General features: G+C 41.1%; 1 protein-coding gene across 1 annotated transcript in view; it reads right to left on the bottom strand.

Annotated features, from left to right (window-relative positions):
* Positions 1-2,449: 2,449 nt before the first annotated feature.
* LOC118502403 (homeobox protein Hmx) overlaps positions 2,450-15,233 on the bottom strand; it is a 63,974-nt gene continuing 51,190 nt past the window's right edge. Inside the window, exon 5 of the mRNA XM_036034626.1 lies at positions 2,450-3,782. Within this exon, the coding sequence (XP_035890519.1) occupies positions 3,579-3,782 (204 nt within the window). The 3' untranslated portion in view covers positions 2,450-3,578. The remainder of the gene's footprint in view (positions 3,783-15,233) is intronic.

Below are 15,233 nucleotides of genomic sequence, written 5' to 3'. Positions count from 1 at the left end.
ACCCTACCGATGCACCGAGGCTGCTCGTCAAGGCAGATGTGCACGTACTATGCGAAAAGCTGTTGGGCAAAAAGTCAATCAGGATATAAATATTGCTCGATCGGTACACAGAAATAATAAAACCGAACACAAATCAAACGGTAGATATCGGCTTTTGGTCCCTTACTTTTTCGGTTGCTCCCTGATGGCTGGCTCGACAGGGAAAGCATAATAATACCGGATTTCGAAAATCCATCAATACCTTTCCGGATGCTGCTTCCGCTGATGGTGGCGTCGACGAAGGTGCGACAAATTTTGGGGTGATTTTTGGGATTTTTTTGCTTTATATCCCATCTTTGCTTTTATTCTAATGTCGTCTGTGCGAAACTGTGACCATTTTTGGGCGAAATGTAATAGGCACCAGATTTGTTGTAGCGCACTTAGCCGTGTGCAGTTAAGCAGAAAAGATTAATTTATATTGTCGTTTTTTTCCCCCTGCGCTGGTTTTTGCAGTATGTTTATACCCCGGGTTTACATGTCAACTGATCGGAACATGGAAGTTTTCCAATTTTGTGTTCTTTTGCTTTCTCTCTCTCTCTCTCTCTCTCTCTCTCGGTGTGTACCCAACATCATTTAAGCACATTAATGATACGGCTACTTGGGAGCAATTAACTCGGAGTAAATTGATCTAATTTTTGGTGCGAAAAGGTACAAGAATGAAGGGATTTCGCTTTGCTACGTGCTTTTAACAATTAATAAATGTTTGTGATATAGGAGAGAGAGACAGAGAGAAAGGGATGTTAGCAACTGTTCATAATTCCGAGCGCAATAGATTGTCATGAATTGTAGCAATAAAAAGGTGTAATTACATCAATCAGTGTAAATAATACATTAATCGGATGTAATGTATGTTTTTCAGAGCCTGTTTCTTACGATAGAACAAATGTACTATTCTTGATGCAATTAAATACACTCTCTTTCCCGAAAAGCCTGTGTCATTCTTCTGTTTCCGTAAATAATAAATCAATTTAACCATTTTTATAAGAAAACGTTTTAAATCTGCAAAATTGTATTATAAAAATCAAGGATCTAGAAGCAACCAAACTTAATGTACTATTTGCAAAAGCTTTTGAAGTAAAACGTGTAGTTAAGAAATGATAAGGATAAATTGGATAAAAATGTTCCGAAAACTCCTTAACTTTTTTTTAGAACTTACCTTTTTTTTAGAACTATTTTTTAGAGATTTTTTTAGAACTTACCTTGAAGGCTCTCCCATTCGTCGTCTCTAGCATTTCGAGCTAATTTTATAAATTTAAGTTTCTGTCATATTATGCTATAACTCTAGATATACCTACGTCTAACGCCTAGAGTGCCTCGCCCTAAAGGCATTCTGGGCTTCGAGGTTCAATAGTTAGTTTAAGAATGTGTGCTATTCCATGCAATGGCGTATCAAGGCTCTATTAGACCTCGTAGAGGAAATGGGTACTTTAGAAATTTATGCTATTGAATCACTCATTTTAGGCAACAAAATCCATTAGCAGACCTGTTGGAAATTAAGGCTCATGCTAGACGATATCCTTTGGACGAAGACACCCCTTGAACTATTAGGCCTTATGAATTGAGAGGCCACTTGTACGATAATGTTTTTTAGAGGACGATGTTTCTTATGGTCATTGAAGCTTCTTGCACAACGCCATTTTCTGGAGTTCCAGGTCTCTTGGCAGTCCTTATAAAAATTATTAGGCCATTTAGACGACGAGATCTCTTGCTAGACGAGACCTCATTTTGATTATATCCTATGAACTAAATATTATCATGACGAGCTTCCATGGACAACAATAACCCTAGAAAGACGAGTTCTTATAGACAGTATAGTTGTTTAGCACGATTCAATAAAATACTTTAAAATAATATATACCATCATGGTTAAAAAGCGTCCCTTCGGAGGTTAAGTTTCTATGTTACCTAGACCTCATGTAAACCCCTAGACTCTTTGAACGGCGACATCTCTCGCAAGACGAGTCCTCATGGATGTGATATTCTTTGTACGAAAAATTCTCTTGATAAATATGTAGCCTCCATGGACGATGAGGATCCCAGAAGGGCATGGTGCAACGATCGTCAACAAGGCTGCTTAGCTTTAAATTAATAATAAAATATACACAAATGGTGATAATGTTGAGGTACATAAGATATACTTGGCAGCACTGCTTTCATTGAAACACATTTTTGAAATAATTGAAACATTACTCAATAAAATAAGTAAAAAAAAGAACATTTAATACATTGTAGTTAAAATTGTCCAAAAGGTTCTCCAATTTCAGAGAGTTTTTAAATTTGAAGAAACAATAGTTTTTAGCTCCAATAATAATACCGATCGGGCTTATCGGCCGTTACTGTCGGCGTATTTCGATTTTAAATCTTCTCTCAACTGTTGTGTATTTTGTTTTAAGTAAACTGAAAAAAAACATTGTATTTGTATTCTGTTTCTTCCCTCCATTTTTTTCCCCCGATTCGAATAGATTACATGCGTTGTAGGGGTAATGGGGTTAAATTAAATGAATCACTACTTTTTACATCATTTACTTGCCTTTGCTTGTTTTTGAATGTGTTGTTGTTATCTTGTGTTTGCGTTCGTTCCTGTTACTGCTCTATTTATTATTATCATAGAATTGTGTGTGTTATTGGAAGTTTTATACATTTGTTTCAAATCAGCAATAAAGCAATGGAACAATTGAAGTTTGTAGCCAAGAAAAACCAAAACTATCTCCTATAGAGAGTTTTTTCAAATGTTGGTAACCGTTTCTCTTCGTTTGCCTTATTGCACCTCGTACCACCTTGAACAGTGCTTTTGGGCGAGTCTATTAACTGATTAACGAAATTTATACTCATTTCTAAATTATATGGAATGCCTCGTTTGTGCGCGTTTCACAAGGAACCTAATCGTACGCAATTGGATGCCGTCTGTTGTCTATGCTACGCAAGCAGCTTCTGGGTTTTTATGCTTACCGTGCTTAGTGTACTTTTGTAATTTAATTAGATAATTAAGTCTACTTTTGCGCTTTGTACACTAAAACTTCTCCCTAAGCAGGAGCATCTTAAGCTGCCTTGGCGGAGTTTCTAAAGGAAATGGGTTGTCTACAAATTTGTGTCGATAGTATGGTAAAGTACATACATACAGTCTCCCATCGATTCGCCCTGGCTCGTCCATCCACACACACACGGACACACGCAAACAATCATACATACATATACATTTACATAGCGGTCCCTAGTAGTTAAATAAAAAAATCCATCCTGGTACGCGGGGCATATCAAGCGAGTAAGCTTGCATCTGCACCGACGCAGACAGTCGACGTCTGCAGTAGTTTGGCTAGAGCATCCTAGTTAAAACTGTCTCCCCTCTGGTCCATCCCTCTGGATGGCTAAAACTAACGTGTAATAAATTCGATTTCTTCTTCTCTCCTCCTCTTGTGTGCGATGCCGTATTGTGCCTATATATATTTATAATTTGCATCCCATACACTTACACTCACGCACACACTTGCTGGTAGAAGTTCCTATCACTGGCCGATGATAAGGTCCGCACTCGCAGGATGCTAATGTCGCATATCGTCCTCCATCCGGCAGCGCTTCCGTTGGTTGCTTCCGGTGTCGACTAGATCCAGACTTTCGGAATCGGAATCCATCGGCTCGCTACAGTCCCCGTCACCGTCGCCCAGCTCTTCCTGTTTCCGTTTCGCCGTCGCCATTTCGGCCGCATGCTTCTTGCGCCATTTTGTTCGCCGGTTTTGGAACCATACCTGGGAAGTAGAGATTGTGGAAGATTAATTTAATGCCTGAGGACAATTCTTATACGCTTTTAATAATGAAAATAGTACATCTTGAAACACCTCACGAAAAAAACGACGACTATCACATAAAATCCAGGGTTGAAAAACAAGTTGCCCCTTAAGACGCACAATGACTTTACTTGTTTCATTTCTCCTTTCCAGTGATCATTATCGGCCTCATCAGCAGTCATGTTTTAATAATCCGCTTAGCGCAAACCGCAGCAGAGTGTGCGAAACATACACATGCGACCATCACAGATGCGATTGGAAGCGTGTCATTCGATTTCTCGGAGCTTCAACTTCAAGATCGTGAGTATTAAAAAATCGGTGGAAGAGGTGTTCTTACAGCATGTTTTAAGATAAAATAAGTTTAAGAAATTGCGATGATTTGTTAGTTTTGATAGTATGAAATATTTTAGATAAGGATTTGTTTTAACACATTGCGAAATATTTTCCTTTATGAGCAGTATTCTGTGAAGCATTGGCTTGTGAAGGCATTGTAAAGCACTTCGCTAACGCTTAGCTACAGGTACTATACAGGTACTGAAAGAGTTTCCTTTGCTTGGATTTGATCCTCGTGGCCGTTTTATTTCAACAGTTCTATCAAACTTAGTGGCTTGTTAATGTTCTTATCCAGGGTTTTCAAGCCAGATAAAAATAAGTATGAACATTATCAATCATTTGGGTCTTAATTCAAAAGCCATTTTTTTCTTGTAGGCTTTTGCTGTATTATTAGTTGAGTAAAATTCTGGTGGACGAGGCGATAACGGCGTCGGTCTTTACACGGCAGAACCGGGGTTCAAATCCTATCCAGACCGCCTCCCCATACGCAGGGCTGAGTACTTTGCTATGGGTAAAACTAAGTCACAGAAAGCCAGATATGGCAAGCCCAGACCTCTCGAGGTTGTAGTGCATATAAAGAAGAAAAAGAAAATTCTGTTAAATCGGGGCCGGTCATATAAAGTCGGTCTTTACACGGAAGGACCGGAGTTCAAATTCTATCCGTTCCCCCCTAGTGAGGACTGACTGTCTAACTGGTGGTATCATTAACTATAGAGAGCCAAGAATGTCAGGTCGAGACCTTTCGAGATTGTAGTGTCTAGGAAGAAAAAAATTCTGAAAGGTTTTTATACAAACTGCTCCATCTTTAAAACAATCTGCTGTCAAAGATATAACTACAATAGTAAATAGGTTGCCTAGATTTTCTGTGCAACTCAATTTATATTTTCAACAAACAGACACTAGTTGTATGGATTGAGGAACACTGCAGAAATGATTGAAACCATTTTTCAGGATGAACATCCAACCTCATTCGAAACGCGAGTTCATTCTCATCGCTCACTCTCACCTCAACTCACCGGCAGACTTTGAAACTGTTTTCAAACGAAACTTTTTACCGCGCTTATCATCCCAACACCACCAACGCTACAATATTTCATCAATTAATTATTGTTTACTCTGTGTTCAAATTGTGTACAAATCCGTGGTGTTCGTGGAATGCTGACGCAAACTCGGTACAACTGTTACCACCCAAATGGAGACCGTAGGAAGCGCGGGCCATAACGCTCATTTGTCGGTTTTGTTCATTGAAATCGAAGCTTCATCGTATTTTTCCTGTTGTTGCTTGCTTGTGGATTGATCGTTTTTTTCCTCCTTCCTTTATCCAACCGGAAAATCGCTAATGCTTCTCGCATGTCAATCGCGCTTCGTTGGGATGTTCGAGCCTGTATGTCCATTACTTCCATCGTTCCCATACCGTAAGCCAGGCCGGAAAGCCGGTGGCAACATTTCGTCGACCATGCCCACGAAGGATGATTAATTATGCTACCAGGGTTTTTTTTTGTACCCTCATCCCAACACCCAGCCCCAACTCGGTTTCCAAACGGTCGCGGCAACCGATACATGTGTACAGAGGACAGGCACCTAACGTACACCTGTCAACATGCCCGCGAGCTCCACGCAATGTCCGTACAGATCAAACCGATTGTCACTGTCATTACGAATGCCTCCTCCGACCGTCCGCATCATTGTCATTGGCTGGAAACGAGGGGAGTTGCGCTAAAAATGGGATGAAAAAGGATCAGCACTTTGCATCCCCCCTCCGGCGGATCCAGTCTCTCGTGCACGGGGATAAAATTTATTATTAATGAGTATTTATTTACATTGGCCGTATTCGGTCTCGGGGATGCAGTTTGAGGTTATGTTTTGGGTGTTGGTGTTGGTGCATTTTTCAACCATTTTAGTGCTCTTTGGTTGACAGTGAAGCAAACAATTGATCGATAACTACCGCATACTGCATTAAAATCGTTCCTACTTTGTATATATTGTCTGTGTCGGTAAAACCGCTTTTGAAGAGTTTGTATGCCTCATTTTAAAATTTCTGCCGTAGTTTTCATTTTTTAAAGTGATATTTCATTAAGGTGGATATAATTCTCACTGTCGTGTTATTCTATTTCTACACTACGTCTTTCGATTTCAACAGTTCTGTCCAACTTGACACATTGTTTACACTATCCAGTGTTTCTCAAGCCAATGGAATGTCTTAAACACCTGTTTATAGTATTCATTTATATTCTTTGAGCTTTGAGCTAAAACATTATTAAGCTTGGACACTCTTTGAATGGCAAAACAATTTGAATACAGCTTGACACTCAGTCAAAGTCTTACTTGATCAGGCAGACTATAAGGAAAATGTGATAATCGCGCTTGAAATTGTCTAGTCTTGAAGGTTCTTGCATTATTAGGTCTCGAGCGTCAAAGCTTAGTTTAAACATGTGTGCCCTTTCCCTGCAATGACGTTCCAAGACATCATTGGGGCATTTAGAGGACTATTGTCTACCTGACTCTGGACAAGATATCTTAGAAGACGCGGTCTCTTAGACGACTAGCCTTTTTGGACCTTAAGGTATCTTGCTGGATATGATCTACTGGACGAAGGGGTCTCTTTGACTTGGCGATTCTTCGAACGACGAGGCCTGGTGAAATCATTCGTGCTAGAAATCCTTCTTTGATGATAAGATTTCTTGGACGATGAGGTCTCTTGTTGAGACCTGTCAATTTTTTTTTAAATAAGATTTCTGCTATATCTTCGTTGCCCCATATCTTCTTCTATATTTTTGGCCTAACGAACTCTTAAGGTTATGCCTACCATTTCTGGATTACTAGACTTACAGGATAGCGCATAGTTGGATACTCTGATTAAGGGAGAACGGCCCAGACGAGATTTAGCGCCATTTACAACTGGACCCCGCCTTTTGCTCCAAGTAGTGTCCACCAGGTTCTCATAAAGCTTCATAAAAACCTGATATTACAATTTTGAAATCTCCCGTGACCCGCAGTTTTTAGACGAGACCATATAATGAGCTGTAACTGAATGTTTTAATCTTAATACATTCAACTTGGGAAACCCCTCAATTAACAAATTCAAACAAAATCTTGAAAACCATCCCCATTTCATGTAAAATCCATGTGAATTTTTTTTTGTCTAAAATATTTTCCACCTCAAACGCAGAGTGTGAAGAATAGAAAAAGATACATTTAATTAAATCTAACAACGCTTACAAACGTTCCACACCAATAACGCAAAGTACTTCGCACAAACGCAAGCTTGCCTCAAGTGCGATCAAGATATCCACCGCAGCTCTAGCAAGAGCACAAAGGTCACTGTGGTGTTCTCCCGTTCCTAGTGCACTAGAACATTTCATAATATTTTTACCCAATTGCTGCGGAATAACCACAGAGCTTGCTTTTTACGAGCAGACCTCAGCTAGCTCTGTTCGTAACAGCCGTCCAGTAAACGGCCTAGCGCGTTACAGTAACACAATCCTTTACTTGTCACACAACCGGAAAGTGATTGATTGCCCCGGAAGTGAGCAGCATCACAATGTCTTGGGTCTCTTTTCGAGAAACCGCCTTTTCGCTTTTTGGGACGGCCAGGGTGGCCATCATCATCATCATCTCCCCCGGATACGTTGTGAGAATGGGAATGCTGTGGCACTTTTATGATTTAATCAAGTGCAATGCGTTCCGGAGCTGCTTTTTGCGCACATGAAGGGTCACTTTGCATGACTCGGTTCACTTTAGAACGGCGGGGGGAAAGAAGATATTAAACATCCCGAACCATTTTCTGGCCCTTTTTATAATGGAACTGTCTTTCTTTTTCTTCTTCTTTTTGCTGTACGGAAGTGCCATGTATCTGGGTTAAATTATTCCAACGCTCTCCCGGAATAGTGCTGGACCGTCTCCAACACGTGTACGCCACTGGTGCACTACTAATTTTCTTCCATTAAATCTAGATTATATCTTTCACCTTGGGAATGTGTATCGCTTGCCCGCCCGCCCGTACCACCGGAACGCCGCAAGGGAAGCTGTGTAAATGACCATTAGCAGCGAGCGAGCTCTGCTCGATGTTTATGCTTGCGGTCGAAATGGTCAGGATGGGCCAACCGACAACAGTTCACCCAAACCGAGGCGTCACACCGACACACCTAATTAGTATGCAATACTCGCAAATGACCGGTACACCGGTGTCCTTGCCCACCAGACGCTAGCACCGCCTTAGAACCGATCCTTACCAAATGTGTGTGTGTGTGTGTGTGTATGTTGATATGTTTGTTTTAATTTACTAGCTGTAACACGTGCAATTATGTGTCCGGCTGGCTAGAGCATTTCCTCCCACTGCCATCTCCCAACAACACCACGAATTAGTAATCCCAGGCACTCGAAGATTCGCTTGCACATTACAACCCTTGGGTGGGTCGAGAAAAACGGGACGGTAAAAATGAGTTGCAACTCATTGGTCTACTGATAGAAACGTAACACAAGTGGCCGCTGTGCTTTGGTTTGCAGCCGTCCGTATTGTTTGGTCATTTCGCGCGTGTTGGAAGAATGTTACCACAAACATACGAGTGGCGGAGTGTCTTACTGATTTTTATTCCACACACTCTCTCTCTCTCTCTCTTGTTCTCCTCTCTTTCAGTCTCCTGGACCTCTATTTTTATATTCGATCTAGATTTCAGGACATTCCCAACCCAATGTCGGGAGGTGGAGTGAACTGGAGTGTGGTTGGGTTCGGTATCCTTCTTTGCCCATCGCTTTACCCACGAACCGGCGCATGGATGGAGTATATGGAGTTGCACTGATTTATATTAATATAATCTTCATTCTCATTCCGATTGTTTCGAGTGAACACGGGTTTCGGGAGAAAGTAAAGCGGAACACATGTGACTTTACCGATGCACAGTGGGAAAATGCAGAACAAACAATCGGACATTTTATTTTTATGAAAGCAATTAACATCATCCTTATGAAAGTGTGAACATATAAATGGAACCTCTATGTCATAGCAAAATGCGTCCTTAAGTTGAAAAAAGAGTTACGAGCTTATTATATAAACCGGTATGACGGTATGTTCTGTAAGTCCTGTGTGTAAAGACCAAAAAAAAGTCTGATCCGTTTTATAATCTCGAAGGTTCGATTGGTAGAAAAGTCAACGGAGAATACCGCTGACAGTAATTAAACTCTAACTCTAACTCATTCGAACAACTCTAGCAAAAATCGTATAAAAATGAGCAGCAGATTCTTCCCAAACTGTAGTCAATACTTGCGGCGGACGGTCGAAATACGCAAGCATTTTGGATATAAAATTTAAACAGTTCGCGTTTTTCTAATAAATTTCATTCCTCAGCTAATTTGTTTGCGTTTTAGGATGTTTAGGAAGATCGTGTATCACAGTCGCGACTAGATGCTTAAAGCCCAGAAAGCTGGAATCTTTTTTCAAGAATTGTGATACATGCTCAGAAAACGAGCAAATGTTCTTGGCTTTATTTAATTTTTGAGATGATTCGGTAATTTCTGAACGAAAAACAGAAACTCAAATTGTACCTGTTATTTCATTCGTAATTTCTGACTAGTTTCATTTTTAAGAAGCTACGAAGGTGGTAGATCGAAACACAGTGTCAAAGATTTTTATTCTATTGTCCTTCACTGTAGGTATATATTTATAAGTAGATTTTTTAATAAATGGCAATGGATGGAATATTAATATTTAAAATGAAATCGCATTTATCAAAAAGTTCCAACTATGTCTCCTAACTTTGTGTAAATAATTTTAATTTAATTTTTTTTCGATTTTTGTGTCACAAATTCAGAATCGTAAATCAAATAAAGCAAAACTTTACCAACTTTTACCACATCAGTTGTTTCCCCCAATATGTCCACTCATTGTCTCAAAGTGCGACGAAGCCACACGTAAACACACGCCAACTCATTCTGCTGCTATAATACTCCAAATAGCGCTACAAAAAAATGTACAACAAATACAGACATCTCCAATGAACCATTTCTATCCCCCGGTCGGAAAATCGATGGAAAAACGAAAGGAACACTTTTCCTACTTTTCCTACGCCGTAAGTGTGAAAACGTTCGCTAGCCCCACACGGTTGATCGTCGGGTTTCGCTCTTGCTGCTTGCCATAATTAAAGCTCATATAATTAATTTTCCCGCACTCCTTTTCAAAGGGCGGAAAACCGGGGAGCACAACAAACAAATGAGTGTTCTTCCGTTTTACAAGAACGCTGCAAAAAGGTTACTTCACCGGATGGAGCGAAACAGACTCGAGCCCGGGTGCCTCGTAGTACAGCATAATTATTACTTTTAAATGTGTGTTTATTAATGAAGATTCATTAATAATCGTCAAGTGGTATTAATTGGCCTTAAAACCGGGCGAGGTATTTGAAAGGAAGTAGGGTGGGTTGGAAAAAAGGGGTTTTACTGAAGTTGATGGTAAAAGTTTGGCTGATGGACGAGACGTGGAAGGCTTGAAAGGTGCTGTTGGTGCCTGCACATTACAATGAGCTGTCTTCATTTTTAAAGGTTGCCTGTTCCTTGTGGCTTACGGGGTTGTAGGTTATCGATTTTTCAAATGTTTCATCATTAATTTTCGCGACATCAGATTTCTTGCCTTAATTGTGAATATTGAATTATAAGATATTAATCAGAAGCTCCTTACAAGAATTCTTCAAGTAATGTAAAAGGAATGCAAAGCAAAATTAAAATAAGTCCCAATCAAGTTCTCTTTAATTAATCTAATAGTTTGAAAATCTCCTGCGACTGCTAACGTACAACTCGGAGCAATAGAGACGGCTGGCGACGTCTACAAATATTAATTTTTGTTTTCCTTTTCTTTAGCTTCATTTGCCCAACAAACTTACAGCGAAGAAAAAAAGACTTCCACCACTAACTGTTGCCAGAAAGGAAATGGCCATAATAACTTGGACCAAGAGCAGCAGTAAAGCCGTGCATAATTATGTAAAGGCATAAAACAACCGTCAGTAACACCACGACAACAGCGCCGTCACTCTCAGGGGTTTAACAGTTTGACATCACTTTTTGCGTGATGTTTTCCATTTCATTATGGAACAATTACATTTTTCGCTCTTCACGCTATTAAAGTCCTGTCCTCAAGAGTGCTCCTAGTGGCGGAATTCATTAAACCAACGGTAGAAGCATTGAGCTCATTAATTTTTTTAAAGCCTCTGGGCGAGTTTCATTTTATTAGAGGGTGAACCAGATATCAACTCCGGGTACACGGGTTTAACCAAGTCAAAGAAGCCAGTAATGGAAGGCCAAGACCTCTCGAGGTTGAAGACATTGGCGGATCAAGCACCTTGGAGACCCTAAGCAGAGTAATAGTTGGAGGCATATCGGAGACCCATAATGATCAAGGATTCTAGGACCCCAAATCATGCTTATGTGCCTCATTTGGATATTCTTTTACCGATATTAACGTGGTCTCATGAATGCTCCCAGCCTCTGATTATAGAGCCCAAAGAAGGAAAAGTCATCACATTAACTTTCTCTTCGTTTGGAGCCAGTAACAGAAGGCCGAGACCTCCCGAGGGTCTAGACTTTATCAGATCAAACTCCTTGGAGGCCTCTAATACGTCGAATCTGAAGACTGGACCAGACCAACAGGCTAAGTTAAAACTCTTAATGGAGTGTTCGGAGCCCTCTAAATGATCGTGAATCCTCGGACCCCAAATCATGCTTACACCTCTGCTGATACGAACGTCGCACCTTCAATGCTCGTGCCCTCTGGTTGTAGAGCCCAAAGAAGAGAAAGACATCACACCAGGAGCAACAGCTTGCGACAGTGAATCAGTGCTCCAGAAACCAGAATTGGTTAAAATGAGCTCAAACCCCCTTCAACTAACTATTCCTTGCCTGAAGGGCACAATCGCAGCACCTTCGAAAGAATTTAGCACCTTCAACATGACCAGACCCAATCGATCCACTTGAATCGCTCTTCATATCATCATAACAGCCGATGTAAGGCGCACATAAAACGGCCCATAAAAGCAATTCAAATTTAAATGAACAACAACCATTTACAGCGGATGAACAGATGAACCCCACAACTACATCTCGTCTCGTCTAGCTCGTTTTATGCGTCTTTTCTTTTTTATCACTTTACGGCAATGCCGCGTGACCTCGTGTGTTGCATTCCACTGCCAGCAGCTCGTACAAACACAGAATGCAATCTTTATGACCACCTTCGTCGTGTTGCCGTGAGCCCTCCAATGCTCCAGCGCTCCTTCGAGCGTGGAAAATAGAAACAACTAGACACCAGGCCACGAGTTCAAGTTGGTCCGTTGGGTCCAATTTGCTTTTCTGCCGCGTATCGGCCACCACCTCCGGAGGGAATGCTATCAATTTAATGCAAACATGCGCAAACCCGCTGTGCCTGGGAGCGGAGGGTTTTTCACCATTTCGGACACTTTTATAGATCGGTTATGTGGGAAAGCCAAATAAAACAACAAATGCGGGAGCATTATAATAGAAGCAGCAGAAAGGAGGAAACAAAAAATGGAATTGCTCCCATACGTTTTTGAGCTATGATAAGCCAAACACAGCCTCCCGGTGCAGTCACGAGATCATGATTCCGCTGCATACGAACTCGTTTTGTCCTCGTTTTTCGGAGGGAGGACCGCTCCTGTCCAGGGAGTGCTAGGATGGGTGGCGAACCGAGAGGCAATCAAACAACGTACCGGGCTGGCTATCAACTTGCCCAGAAAGTACACAGAACGAGAAACAGTTATACGATGACCAATGGCACAAAATGGTTGTCATTCAGATATGGTGTATGAAGGGACAAGCGAAAAAAAAAACGAATATGGGAAAATATGGCTTCGCTTCGGTTGGAAAATTCTTTCCGGTTTTCATTACCCATTTCCAGAGGTCCTATTTCGACGGGAGAGAAGACCGTTTCCATTCCCCCGTTAGGGCGACACTCGACAGATTTGCCTGCTGCAGTTCTATTGGTTCTCTTTTTCCATTTCTTTTTTTTTTTTTTTGTTGGGATGCTCCATTCGGTTTCAATTTATTCCAGCCCGAAATTTCGATCAAGATATGCACCGAATTTTAATTGGTTTATTGCTGTTGCTTCTCCGTTCCTTTCTTTCATCCCTGCGAGCACCAGTGAAACTCACCAGTTGGCTTATCCTTCGTGTTGGATGGTGGTGTTGTCGATGGATGTATTTTGCAATATTATTGCACACCTTTACCAATGCAGTTCTTCTCCCGTTTGGTAGATTTTTCATCGGTTTTCCTACCGTGCACTAATTGCTGGTCTCGGCCGGTTGCGTCTGAATTATTAGTACTGCGAAGACTTATTCGATCACGATATGTACGTTTGATGCTCTTTTCTGGATATTGACTTTTTTGTTGGTTTGCTACAGTTTATATGATGCTGTTCAATAAATCCTTCGAAAATTGCATGCATTCAGAGAAGATTATTTGTACACCATCTAATTGCAATCTGAATATGGAATATACCATACATCATCAATTTTCAAGGAATTCTGGATTCTGCAACTTTATCTAAGAATTCTGGACAAATTGAACACCTCTCACTTACACATTCACTTGGAAAGAGCTGATTAAGCGCATCAAATCTCACTCCTGGACCTGACAACGTGCTATTTCTTTTCCTGAATATAGTCCGTTCGAACATTGAAAGCCCACCAAGAATACTCTGTAGAAGCGAGAATGTCGTCTTATTTTTTTATTTTTTTATATTTCTAGTTGGACGGCTTGACGCCGTATTGACAAGAATGTCGTCTTATCTGAAATTTTTTTAAAGCTTCTAGAGGCTTCCGAATCTTGAGATGAACCTATTGTAACCAGAAAAGCATTGAGCAGTATAACCGGGCCGCTCTGGTAGTAGCGACTGCAGCGCTTGACTTCACACGGCAGGACCGGGGCTCAAATACCCTGTAGACCGTTCACCCATAGTGAGGCCTGACTATCCAACTATGCGGTATCAATAAGTCACAGAAAGCCAGAAATAGCAGGCATGACCTTAAGAGATCGTTAGGCCAAGAAAGATGAAGGAGTGAAGTGTGTCCCTGGTTTAGCTAGAGTGGGCCAACGTTGACTCGAAGGTGAAAACTTCGGGGACCATCTTCTATAACTCAATCGAGATCCAGATAGACATTATTGGTTTGAGGTTCTCTTACCAAAGCAATCGAGCAATCGAAAAACCAAAATGGCACCATCGACGATCTTGCTAAAAAACTTCTCCACTCAAAATACTTGTAACGACGGGACGAAGCAGGGACTCCATAGAACATTCATAGGTCCAGTACTCACATTCGCCTCTGAGAAATGGACCTTAGCATGGACATGGTCTTAGCTGCGTTCGTGAGGAAAATCCTCAGCAGGATTTTTGGGTCCGTATGTGTGGAAAGACGGGTTCTACAAGCTGAGCGGTGTTTCTCTAAATCGTGCAGCAAGTTAGACTCGCCAGACTTCGGTTGGCTGGTCACGTCATGAAAATGGCACCGGACGACCCAGCCTGTAATGTTTTTTTAGGCTGTCCACACGGACAGAGGAGGCGAGGTAGGCCCAAACTCAGATGAAGCAATGACATTGGTGTGTGCGCCAAGACGGCCCTGACAATGGATTGGCAGACGACTGCTTCTGAAGTTTCTGAAACTGCTTCTCTGCTCTCATCCTCATGGGGCGATGTCCTACCAAACTATAAAGGCATATAATAATCTTATCCTTAGTTTAAAAATATGACATTAAAATATTTACCATTTAAATTCTAGTAAAACGCAACAAAAAAAACTTTATGCACCTTACACTTGTTTAATTTAATTTCCATTGGACATGCCGCCCGTCTCGCTTAGCCGGAGAGCTGACGACGATCTGCATTTTAATTACGGTCGCACTGGTTAAACTTTTCACCAGATATATCGTTAAACGAGTAAAGCAAAAGCAACTACACCATCTAACCGTAGCTGCACCTTTGCCGAGCGCGACAGGACGAAGAAAAAAACGAATTGTAATTATGATTTCTGTTTTATGAATTGCGCCGAATGAGATTAAAAGTTGAAGATAAAATTGAAATAAAAAAAA

The sequence above is a fragment of the Anopheles stephensi genome, chromosome 2, assembly GCF_013141755.1.
Source record: "Anopheles stephensi strain Indian chromosome 2, UCI_ANSTEP_V1.0, whole genome shotgun sequence".
In the NCBI taxonomy this organism is placed as follows: Eukaryota; Metazoa; Arthropoda; class Insecta; order Diptera; family Culicidae; genus Anopheles; species Anopheles stephensi.
This window is presented reverse-complemented; position numbering and strand designations above follow the sequence as displayed.